This window comes from Lutra lutra, chromosome 4, assembly GCF_902655055.1.
Source record: "Lutra lutra chromosome 4, mLutLut1.2, whole genome shotgun sequence".
In the NCBI taxonomy this organism is placed as follows: domain Eukaryota; kingdom Metazoa; phylum Chordata; class Mammalia; order Carnivora; family Mustelidae; genus Lutra; species Lutra lutra.
The window spans coordinates 148,825,934-148,838,837 of NC_062281.1; the positions used below are offsets into that span (position 1 = coordinate 148,825,934).

Sequence of the window (12,904 nt, forward strand, 5' to 3'; positions counted from 1 at the left end):
GAACTCCTTAGGGAGAAGCTGGGGACTTAGTTTTATTCCTATATCATGCTGGTTATAGGAGCTGTGTGAAGTGCCCATACACCTGTTCAAAAATTCCAAAAGATTAGTCATTACCTGTGCAAGTCAGCTCCCAGAAATAGGCAAGTTAGAAGACAAACTATCAGGCAGCAATCAGAAAAGTCAGGCAGTAGTATAGTCTATCCAGATGCTGGATAATATTGCAGAGTGAGCCGAGATGAGGAGTCATAACAAGGGCCTGCAGGGCCACTCAAAACTGCTGCTTTCTCTGTAGACCCAAAGGGACTAGTGAAGGCTGTGCCTTGTCAACTCCTAGAGACAAGAAAGAAGTTAGACCATCAGGCAGCAGCTGGAAAAGTCAGGGTAGCAGATGGATAGTTCAACTCCTTTCAGGGAGAAGCTGAAAGCTAGGTTTTTTCACTGGAGTGAGCCAGTAGGAGAAGCTACAATTAGTGCTCACAAGTTTGCTCAAGCTCCCAGAGGATGGTAATTTCCTATCCCATCAGCTTCTACATGCAAGCTAGTTAGTCGGTAAATTCTCAGGCAGCGGGTAAAGTTAGAGTGCTAGATGTGCAGTCCACCCTCCAGGGAGAAACCCAGAGTGGAGCTTTACTGCCTGCTCCACAGCACTGAGCCAGGGGAAGAGCCCCAGAAAGTGTCAGTGCACCCATTTAAAACCACATCTTTGTAACTGGAGGGTATTGTGCTAAGTGAAATACATCAATCAGAGAAAGACAATTATCATATGGTTTCATCACTCATATGTGGAACATAAGAAATAGCACAGAGGATCACAGGGGCAGGGAGGGAAAACTGAATGGGAAGAAATCAGAGAGGGAGACCAACCATGAGACACTCTGGACTCCAGGAAACAGAGTTGTGAAATGGGAGGTGTGTCGGGGGCTGGGGTAACTGGGTGATGGGCATTGAGGATGACACATGATGTGATGAACACTGGGTGTTATAAGCAACTAATGAATCACTGAACATTACGTCGAAAGCTAGTGATGTAATATATGTTGGTTAATTAAATGTATATAAATACAAAATAAGAAAAATAAAAAATAAAACCACATTCTTGCTCTTTGAGGTCCTAGGAGACTAGCAAATACCAGGCCCCATCAGCTCCCAGAGATGGCTTAGTTAGAACCTCATTCTTCAGGTAGCAGCCATAAAGGTTGGCATGGTAGATGTATGATACAAACCTTTCACTCCCCAGGGAGCAGCTGGTTGTTAGGGGGGGGGTCTTCCTCCAATGGCACAGCACATTGCCGGGGGTGGGGTTTATGCTGAGAGTCTGTTTCAGCTTTTCCTGTTTCAATGGGAGTACATCCTTAGTCACCTAGTATGCACAAGTCTCCCTCAACTGTTTTTCCGGATTTCTCTCAGAGCTATGGATCCATGCAAGGCCGCGTATTCGTTGAGTCCATGGATGGAGCATTTCTTAATTTCTTGTCTATTCGGATGCTCCTTCAGTGCACTTCCCTTATCTCTTCAGAGCGTCTTGAGACTGGATTTCTAAAGAAATTCTGTACCTCATCAGCAAGCCTAGTTTGGCTGGTACATATGTACTGACTGTGTAGAAGACACTGTGCTGCAGGGGAAACAGATAACCAGGTATGGCCAATGATCTCAAGAAACTTAGTGTAGTGGGGCAGACATTTGAGGGAAAAACAAAGTAGATCACATTAAGGTCACAAAGACAGGGTTGGAAAATTTCAGAAAAATAGCTCTTATGTTGTTTGAGAAACCTTGGAAGGATTTACAGAAGAGGGAAATATTTGAGCTGAAGCAAGAGGCAAGACGTCTAAATTGCCGTTTTTACCACTTACAGATAGCAAGGTGGCTGCAGCCCAGGCAACCAGGGAGTGGAGTGCTTCGTCATCAAAACCATGGCCAGCTTCGGAATCCGACTGCAGCTCTACCCCTGAGCATGCCATTGTGTACAGCAAGAGATCTCAAAGTTTTACTTCACTACATTTCTGGGATTGCAAAACCACCTGAAACTTCAGAGATGCAGAATGTATACATTCAACCTAGGCATCTAGAACAGAGCTGTCCAATTCCATTTTCTGTGACGACTGAAATTTCCTTACTTGAACTGTCCAACACTGGAGCCACGAGGCATGTGTGGCTGTGAGGGAATAAAACTTAATTAAAATTTATGTTTTAATACCTGTTGTGGCTTGCAGCCACCATATTGGTCTGTGCAGGTCAAGAACCTTCGGTTGTTCTTAGTGAACTAATCACAAAATTATGTGATGATGTTGGCCCAGGATTTATTGCTAAGTTCAGAAAGTTAGATTTATAGAATCATGTAGTTTTGGGAACATAGGGATCAATCTAAATTGAGATGAGTTTTCACTTTTTTCACCATTTTTGCATATTTGGCGCATGAAGTTCATTCATGTGATAAAAGAACTATTTATGAGCATTTCTTAACAGCAGCAGCGTTAAACCTTTCCAAGACCTGTTCCAAGAACATGGAACACCTGAATTTTCCTAAAAATTTCACAACTCATTTTAACAAACATGTAGAGATTGGGGGGAAAAAGTAGGATGCTGGGGAAAAAAATAAAGTAGCTTTTAAAAAAACTGCTTATTGGGGCGCCTGGGTGGCTCAGTGGGTTGGGCTGCTGCCTTCGGCTCAGGTCATGATCTCAGGTTTCCTGGGATCGAGCCCCACATCGGGCTCTCTGCTCAGCAGGGAGCCTGCTTCCCTCTCTCTCTCTCTCTGCCTGCCTCTCTGCCTACTTGTGATCTATCTCTGTCAAATAAATAAATAAAATCTTTTAAAAAAAAAATAAAAAAAAATAAAAATAAAAAAACTGCTTATGAGAAATTTGGTCTGGAAGTGACAGCTGGTATGACTGGACAGCAGTATCAGAGAACCAAATGTCTTCTTCCTTGTTCTACTGTCCCTGAGGGTTCCCCCTCACTACTATTCACACCCTTTTGGCCAGAACTTAGTTAAATGGCCCCACCTAGTTACAATGGTGTCTGGGAAATAGTTATTCTCCCTGCCTCCACTCCCATCATTGGATGGCAAATGTAACAAACTAAAAATATGGCATTCTCTTACTGAAGGAAGAAGGGGAGAATGGATGTGAAGAGGTAAGTAGTAATCTCTGCCAAAGAAAACCCAGAAATATTCTGGATTTCATGGTAATGCAAAATGTCTAGATTACAGTGATGAACCTGGAGACATAAAAGGGAACACCAGCAAATCACTTTTACACATCTTCTTATTCACCAAAAAATTCAAATGAAAAACAAAGTTAGAGGAATTAAGTTGATGCAATTATTTTTCTTTAACAAACTAAATATTTGAAGTCCTTTATTTAAAGCAGCAAATAAACAGTGCACTTGTACCCGCTAAAAAATCCACTTAACTGTAAGACACAGAAATCAGGAAGTTTATTAAAAACCTTTCACAACTATTATACTGTTATTGGACAATCATTTAAAATAATATCCTAAATACTTACAAAAATAAATCAAGTATTGCTTCTATTTTTCAAGTGTCAAAGTCTTTGCCATAGAAAATAGAAAGAACTTTTTATAAACTAAACATAACATTGAAGCTACATCAAGTTTAATAACTGCACACTATTTTCTTTAATGGTTGTGCTTTACAAATTTCCAAACTACTTTGCGATGTACAGGTTCACAATAGGAATGTATGCATATAACCATACACACACATTTTTACATAGGAATGTTCGCATTAAATATGCATACGGAGAACCTAACACAGTACTGTAACCTAAAAGCCACCCCACAGAGCCAAATGTGCCAAAATACAGAAAGAGGTGTAGATGTAGAAGCATTATCTAATGCTCAAATTAGCAATCCAGTTACCAAAGGTGATGACATTTTAATGAAGGATACTCAGTTTAGTGTTTCTAGATAAGACATTAATTCTTAATCTATATTAAATCATCAGTTCAATAGCCTTACTCATTGAAAAAATAGAATGAACTTCAAATATTTCTCAATATATTAAGTGATCACTGTCATACGTATACACACTTTTTATTTTAAAAAGAGGAATATTCATTTCAGAGCAAATGCTCAAAATTACGGATCATTTTCAAATTGGTCTGTGGTTTAATCTTTTATCACTGAGACATTCAATTCCTTCTCAGACAGAGAAATGCTGGATTTCTCCTCCCTGGCATGTGCACTCAAGCCTCACAACACAGTCATGGATAAACCATGGTTCATGATAAATATCTGTAATGCTGCGTCACCCACAGGGTGTCAATCTCACTACATTAACCAGATGTGGAAAAGAATCTCACTTCTGATCAGTTCCTGAATTTCCGTATGGTTAATCACAATAATACAGAACTTTACATTACTCTTGTATAAATACCTCTATATTGAGCGTCTTAAATTCCACTGATCAACTAGAAAAGTGATAAATCACAAAATTTTTTCTCTATTAAAAAAAGAATCTAGCCTTCTGTCCTAATTCAGAAATTGCATGAATTATTTAGAAATTCCAAATACAATAATTGAAAATCTATGAGTAATTGACTGTGAAAATACTAATTTGTTGAAATTGATGTTTTACAATAAATTCCAATAAAAGGGAGCTTGAAGAGCTTGTAAAATCTCAAGTAGTAAAGTAGCTACTACTAAGCAAGTAGTAAACACCAAAGGAGCAGATGTTTTACATTGACCAAATATACCAAAATGCCATAATATCTGGAAAATTTTAATAGCATGCTAAAATATTTTCAAAGGGCTATTTCGTTTCACTAAAAGTTGCAGGCAAGCAGACTCTAAGAATATACAAAAATGCAAACCAACAAAAAAATTGCACCAATAAAAAAACATCAAAATCTAGGAGGTAGTCAACAGAAGTAACCCTGATGAGACAACACATCCCGGGAGCTGCTTCCTAGTCTTAAGAGACCTAACTGCAGTAGGAAATTCATGTATCGTCGGTGATTAGAAAAAAATGGACCGGTAGAAAATCCAGAAACCAAGTATTTAATTGAGTAATACTGTAAATGGAACAATACTCATATACACAAAGAAAGGCTGACAATAAAATCCAGACCGGGGTCTACTGCAGGCCAAATATGTCCTATGTCCAGTTTTTGTAAATAAAATTGTATTGAAACACAAAAATATCCATTTTGCTTATATATATTGTTTATGGTTGCTGCTCTACACCTAGAGCAGAGGCCAGTACTTGGGCCCGATCACATGGCTCAGACATCCGCTGATAGGTATGCAGTTGTGAACGGCTGGAAAGGTTAACAATGAACGTCACAACATAAGCTATTCAACTCTAAGGAATGCAAACTGCTCGTTATGTCACAATTCAGTTCCGTTTCATATCTGAAATAGCTCTGACATTTTTCTTCTTTTGTCGTCAAATATCAAAGAGTATTTCAAAGTTACTATAAAAAGTACAGCACCGTCCAACAGAACTTTTTGCAATGATGGACATTTTTTATATCTGCACTTTCCAATACCGTAGCCACCAGCCACACGTGGCTGCTGAGCATCTGGAAATGTGGCGGATGACCAAGGAACTGAATTTTTCATCTTAAATAGTTTTATTGAAATTGCCACACATGGCTTGTGGCTACGATACTGGACAGCACAGATTTAATTCAACTAAAGTTCTGAAGTGTGACTCTTAAAAGTGGCCCCCCAAATTAGAAAACAACACCTGTGAAAAGATGAGCTTTGGACAGAAGTGCACTGAATACCAAGAACTGAGTCCCAGACAGGTTCCTTAAATTCGTAAACAGAAGTCAGATGGATTCCAGACTGTTTCCTCACTGTACCACCTCCTTGCAGTACATGGAAAAAACTATTATAGTATGTTTTTCAACAAAAGCCCTGATTATCCTATGCTTAAAAGCAATAATTATAATCATACTAAAAACAGGTATACTGTTCCACACAAATTATATTTTTTGCCTTGCTTCCCACCAGAAAAATCACCTTTTGTACAAGTCCGTTCATTCCATACCGTTAGCATGTCAACCATGCTGTACAGAAGCCCTCGTTTACAGCAGGGACACAGAAGAACTGTGAAGTCTCCTGGATCTGCAGAATCTCCAACTAGTCCCTTTTACGATGGCAGAAGTCACTGCAATAGTCCAATCTTCCATTACATGATAAATAGACCCACCTGATGACAGATTTGAGGATAGAGGATAGAGGTAAAACCTTATATATATAAAACTATACAAGTTAGATTTTTTGACTTGAGATATATATATATCTATATATCAATATATAGATATATATATATCTCAAGTCAAAAAATCTAACTTGTATAGTTCTCCAAGTACCTACCTCAAGACTATTTTTATAACCAAAACAATAAAACGAATATAGATACGTTTTTAAATTACTTACTACTGATTACACATTGTAAATTAACCAAGTTACTGGTAAAACTGAAGACATTAAAATATACCAAGTCAATATGAACTTACAACACTCTCAGAAGACAACTGTTTGAGATGTGTGCCTAATTACATCTTCCAATTACTCAAGTGTGCTCCCTTAGAGAAACAGCTAATTCTGTATTTTGTTTCCAAAGTCAGCTGACAAAATTCATTTTATGCATACTGATTTTTAAATAGCTGATATACACCACCATCAATTTCTTTTCCAACCTGGAAGTTAACTGAAGGATATAAACTATTTTAAGGGCACTTCTGTTTATGTTTTCTGTTGTAGTTTAATCAGGTGTGGTAGCAGGAACTTTGACAGAGAGGTTTCTTCTGGTGTTGGTGATGTGCCGCTGCTGTGCCAGGAATGACCGTGCGGGAGCACACGCCCCAGGGTCCTTGCAGGCACCACTGCTGCTCACGAGTCTAGATTCCATCCCCAGTTTCTGGAATGCTAGACTCTGAACAAACATAAGCAAACAAATAACAAGACTATTTAGAGTCTGTAAAATGCTTTTCACAAAAATTAAGTCATTTAATCCCCCAAATTCGATAAAGCTGCTGTCCTCCTCATTTTATAGAAAAAGTGAAGAGTTCAGAAGCTAATTGACCTGTACATAATCATGCTAGCAAGGAAGAGAAACGAAGGCATAAAATCCAGTTTCTCTATTTTAACCTACTGAATTTGAAATCATTAAGAAGAGTAGCTTAAAATAATAAGGTTAACTTTAATTATAACAATAAAAAAAGGTTCCATGGTAAGTCTTTGTGTTTGGGCCTTCACTCTACCCACTGTGAGCATACACAGCACAAGAGAAAAACTCAGATCAATGGTTCTCAAATGTGGTCCCCAGAATACCATTTGCACAATGGAAATTTGTTAAAAATGCAAGTTCTCCCCTGTAGACTCTGGCCAGACCTACTAAATCAGATGTTCTGCACATGAGTACAACAACTTGTGCTCTAACAGGTCTTCTGATGCATGCATCACAGCTGACATTCACTATCACCTATCTACATACTGATGCATGATGAAGGATGGTGATTGTGGACGGTGAGTTTCATAGGAAGAGAAATCATTCCTTTTTCTCACTAGACACACAACACGATTTTACTAAGCTTAGAATCATGAGTAACTAGTGTAATATATAGAAAATAGTAAATGTTCAAAAGACATGGGTAGAAAATTAATAAATAATGTGTTATTTGGCTCAACTATATTTAATAATTTATGTATCAAGAGACTACAGAGGAACAAAGAAAATAATACACCGTTCCCAGTCCCAACTAGGCTGACTGACTCATGACAGAAGGTTCCAGGAACACCTCACCTATAATTTCCTTCACAGCCTTGCTAAATTGGGGCGCCTGGGTGGCTCAGTGGGTTAAAGCCTCTGCCTTCGGCTCAGGTCATGATCCCAGGGTCCTGGGATTGAGCCCCACATCGGGCTCTCTGCTCAGCAGGGAGCCTGCTTCCCTTCCTCTCTCTCTCTACCTGCCTCTCTGCCTACTTGTGATCTCTGTCAAATAAATAAATAAAATCTTAAAAAAAAAAAAAAAAAAAAAAGAATACTGATCCACAGCCTTGCTAAATTAAGCCGGATTTTGCCAAACAGAGAAGGAAGGAAAGAGCAGACAAAAAGTACAGTGGCACAGAAGAGCGGGCATGTTTGAAGCAGGGCACCCAGTTCTGTGTGGTGAAGCACCATGTTCACACACAGACAGAGTTCATAAACTGATATTCTCTCATACTAAACAAGCAGCAGCTAATGTAGATAATGGCTGTGTCCACTCTCTCTGCGGATTAAAATAACCCAAAAGAACCATATACATCATGAAATACCATGAAAACATCTTGCTGAGAATACGGATGATAAAATAAATACACACTTCAAATAATTTTATACTACTCTCTACTTGTTATAACAGACAATTACTGAAGAGCATTCCTGATTAAAAAAACAAAACAAAACAAACAAACAGTGAGGGGCACCTGGGTGGCTCAGTGGGTTAAAGCCTCTGCCTTCGGCTCAGGTCATGATCTCAGGGTCCTGGGATCGAGCCCCACATCGGGCTCTCCGCTCAGCAGGACGCTTGCTTCCCTTCCTCTCTCTCTCTGCCTACCTCTCTCCCTACTTGTGATCTCTGCCTATCAAATAAATAAATAAAATCTTAAAAAAAAAAAGTGAAAGATACAGAGGCTTTTCAGGATGTTAAAATAAATGTTGAGTACTAGACGCACTTAATTTTGCATTGCACAGATATTCCTACTTCTAGAGAAACCCATATAAAGCACAAATTAAATATTTTCACTCAAATAAGACAATTTTTGAAATATTTATGAACTGTTGTATGTCTGCTTCATGTGTATCAATTAAAAGTTGATGAGTTACAAAATCAATTTAGTGATTCTGAGAAGGTCAAAATCAACCAAAAACATCAAACTAAAATATACAATTTTAAGCATGACTAATGTTAAAAAAAAAAGAGAGAGAGAGAATGTGACAGGAGATACCGGAGTATAAGGTACACAGTCAGGGTAAATTCTGTTCAGTTATACATGTAAACATGTACAGGTACTGATCTTTGGTATAAAATGTATTCCTCCTATGGTTCATGGTCAAAATGTTTAATAAACACAACATCCAATCACTGGCTGCATGTCAACTCACCTTATTGTACCAGGCAGAAACAATGAGTTTTTCTTCATAATCACGGAATTTTGCTACTTTACATTCACTCTAGAAAAAGAAACAAGGACTATCAAGATCCCAGAAATAAACTCAAACTACCAAAAATGGAATCATTTTTCACTGTGCTCATTTAGAATTTAAAAAATGCACTGTGCGGCATAAAGCAGTCAAATTCTGACAGAATCATGAGAATGCACACACAATGCCCTTAAGAAAGAGTAAGACCATGACTAGGAAATATTTATTTCAGAAATTTTGCTGGGAGAACAGATGTTCAACAACAACAGAAACTGATGATTCTCATGCGACTGTCCCTACCTCTAGAAAAGAAAGTAGCAACTGGCTTAAATGACAAAACAGAGCTGCACCTATGGAGGAGTGAAAATGAAGGAGAGAGAGGATATAGTAGAACATATCCCAGAAAATCCTTTAAAATCCCTAAAAAGCTTAACACAAATTTTTCTCTCTTCATTCTTGGTGATCTGTATACTAGACTGCTTGTGGCCATGTTTGCATACTACCCTTGACATCCATGTCTTAATTCCTCGAATATAGCAAATATTGTAATTTCACTGAGCACTTGATACAACTGACTCATAAAAAGCTATAAACTAAACCATCAATGTTCCTACAGCAAGACGCTCATGTGCCTCCCCCATTTCTTGTATGCTTTCTGTATCATGAGCATCATGCTATTATATATATGATAGAAAACATTTTGCAAAGGAACCTACAACATGCCTAATCATAAAATCTACAAACACACAATTCCAGACTGAAATACATAACCCAGCTAGTAAAAATGATATCATTAGCACAAAAATAACTTTTAAAACTTAAAAGACTCAGCTAATTAATGAAAAGATGTCATCACTACCACAGCTGTGCATGATTAATAACCAATACTGCCACTTTAGTGCAAGGGCTTACTGGATTCTGTGAGCACTTTCTTCCCCTAGGAATTGCAGCTAAAGAGTTTACTTAGGTTCAAGTGTTCAAGGAACAGGGAGAAGAAAAGAGAAAGAAAATCTGGTTAACTGAGTACAGTACCTTTTTTAAAAGGTGAGTTTGGTCCTTTTCCTTTCCCTTCCTCCCTTCTTTCTTTCATATTTTCTGAATGAACTCTAATCTGTATAATTTTAAAAGGAGCTAATATAGCAGAACTCTACTAGACACTAAGGGATATCCATACGATTGGCTGTTGTGGGGAAGAGAGATAAAAAGCAGCAGAGTACATACACTTGCAGAGACCAATCTCACGGGCTAGCGAGACTCTAATAAACACAGAGTGCTAAAACATGACATCTCTAACTTCTGACCTCAACCAACTTCTTGCGAGACTTGATCATTTACAGCAGATATGTGACAGCAATTAATCACCAGGGTTACACGGGATAATTCAAAAGAAATGTGTGAATATGAAAATTTTACCTCTAGAATCTCAATTCTTCTCTCTTTCTCTGCCAACTGCTTTCTAAGTAGCATTATTTCAGCTGATGCTGGATTTAATTTGGGATCTAAAGTTTTTATTACCTGTTTAAAGAAAAAAATTATATTTCACATTTACTTTATCTTATAAAGTATTGAAATATAGTATCATCATCTACAGTATCTCTGTAAGTAAAGTGGTAAAATATCCAGAAAGTAAAATTATCCAGGTACTAACTATGGCTTATTTGGCAATTAAATTTGAAAAATATAAATAGCATTCCATAAAGGTCCGATGGTTATCAAACTTCAGTACAAAAATGGAAAGATCCCTCTCCCAAAATAAAATTTCCTTTCTCCAAGTCTTGGTACTCATACAGTAATTTAGTGTTATTAAGCTTTGAGCACTAAGGTCTTGAAGTAACACTTTCCATATTTATAATGATGAGTATTTTTTTAATTAAGATGAATTTGATAATTATATGGGAACTTACTGATTGTACAAAGTATCAAAAAATTTCATAGCAACAATCTTTTCTACTACCATTACCTAGTTAAATGTAATTCAATACATAAGGATCAATATAATGGAAATTGGTGATTTTATCTGCAAACCAGAGGGTGGCTCAATCACATTTATGGCAATTACTAAAAGCTAGGTAAAAGACATTCAGTCAGAATGTTATTCAGAGACTCAACCAAACTATGTAGCCAGCAGTATAACAAAAAATTAACTCAGAAATATCAGGTGTACATCAGGAACAAACAAATTTTCAATAACAAGAGCATCAGTATGATGTAATTACAAATCTATTAACAAAGATTTAAAATGATCTAAAGACTTAGGAAGATTTCACCTATATTTATAGAGGTAAAGGAAAAAGACTAAAAGGTAGTATGTTAAACATTCCTGCAGGTCGTTCAAAGCAATTTGCTGAGTGCCAAATATGGGAGGCACTGATGGGGACAGTGGGGATGTAGGAGACTTGGTATCTGCCCTCATAGAGGTCACATTATAAAAGCAGAGTTTAAATCATAATTTAACTACAAAGACACACTACAAAGACACTGCTTGTGACTAAGAGCATTTACACTTTTGCAGTTGAGAGAAACAGGATGGTGGCAGCGCCTGACTGCATACAAGTAGCAGGGCTCTCTAGGTGGGTGGAGCTGGGTGCCTACATTCTGCCCACTGAAATGAGGGTGAAAGTGGTTCACGGCTCCCAGGCCTGCACCGTCACGAGTCTCCTCCAGTGCAGTCAAGGCTGGCCTCCCTCATCTACCAGCTGGACTATCTCCAGTGAGCTTGGGAACGCCATGTTCAAGGAGGCAAAGCCTCTGTCAGCTGGGGGCTCTGGCAGATTGCATGGAGCAGAGCCCCTCCCCCACTGAACAATGGGCTTCCTGTGATCAAGAAGTAACTTCTACTTTCTGAGATCGAGAGGTTTAGCTATTGATGCAGGTACGATATACAACTTATAAAGCTTAAACATAAAAAGAACAAAAATACTAGCAGCATTTTAAAGCTTCATCATATAATCCTTTTATTCAATAACTAGAAAAAATATATTAGCATTCTCTAAGAGAGAATACTTACAATTAATTAGGAAAATATCCAGTATTCATGGAATAGAAGATTTTATGAGAATAGTACTTACAGATATTTAAGTTTGAAATAAGGCAAAAAATATTAAGTCTGGTAAACATCAACTGAATAGTGCTTAACTGTCTCATCTAGATTGAAGACTATAACTTTAAACGAGTCCGAAGAGCTAAATTTTCACAAAAGGCAAACTTTCACTTTAAGAGCTAACGCCTCCATACTTCCTAACAGTCATCTCCCCTAATGAGGTCACTCCAGTCCCCGCTGAAACTGTCCCAATAAAGCCCCATGTTTGTTTTACCCGATGCTCATGAGTGAGAGTGAGAGAGCATGAGAACTGACCCGCAAGGCAGGTGGGAGAGAACAAAGTGATGGGACCCAGAGACAGGAGGAACAGTTCCACAGACAGGACTGGCCTAATAAGAAAATGGGTCAGAAGATTTGGGCTCCAAAAGATTAGTCACTCACATTTCTTGCTTTCTCCAAGTACATTTTATATCTCTCCTCCATCGCTTTCATATCTTCATCTTTCTTCTGAAGAGCAGCTTCAAGTTCACTGATCTTTTGTGCTGTTATTGAAAAGGAAATGAAACATGACCGATTTAAAACAAAAATTTTTTTTCACACAAAAATTCTATCATATTTTTTCTAAAGACTGATAAGAGAACTTAAAAGAGAAATGTTTATTTCTTCTTTGTAATGAATTCTTATCTAAAACTTTTGAACTACAACCA

At 37.8% G+C, this 12,904-nt stretch overlaps 1 protein-coding gene across 3 annotated transcripts in view; it reads right to left on the reverse strand.

Annotated features, from left to right (window-relative positions):
* Window positions 1-3,411: 3,411 nt before the first annotated feature.
* The window catches only part of HOOK1 (hook microtubule tethering protein 1), a 72,839-nt gene continuing 63,346 nt past the window's right edge, over window positions 3,412-12,904 (reverse strand). For all 3 annotated transcript variants that reach the window (XM_047725617.1, XM_047725616.1, XM_047725615.1), the window contains 4 exons: window positions 12,639-12,739; window positions 10,571-10,672; window positions 9,119-9,187; window positions 3,412-6,907 (listed from right to left, as the gene is read on the reverse strand). In XM_047725617.1, coding sequence (XP_047581573.1) covers window positions 6,737-6,907; window positions 9,119-9,187; window positions 10,571-10,672; window positions 12,639-12,739 — 443 coding nt within the window. In that variant the 3' untranslated portion in view covers window positions 3,412-6,736. The remainder of the gene's footprint in view (window positions 6,908-9,118; window positions 9,188-10,570; window positions 10,673-12,638; window positions 12,740-12,904) is intronic.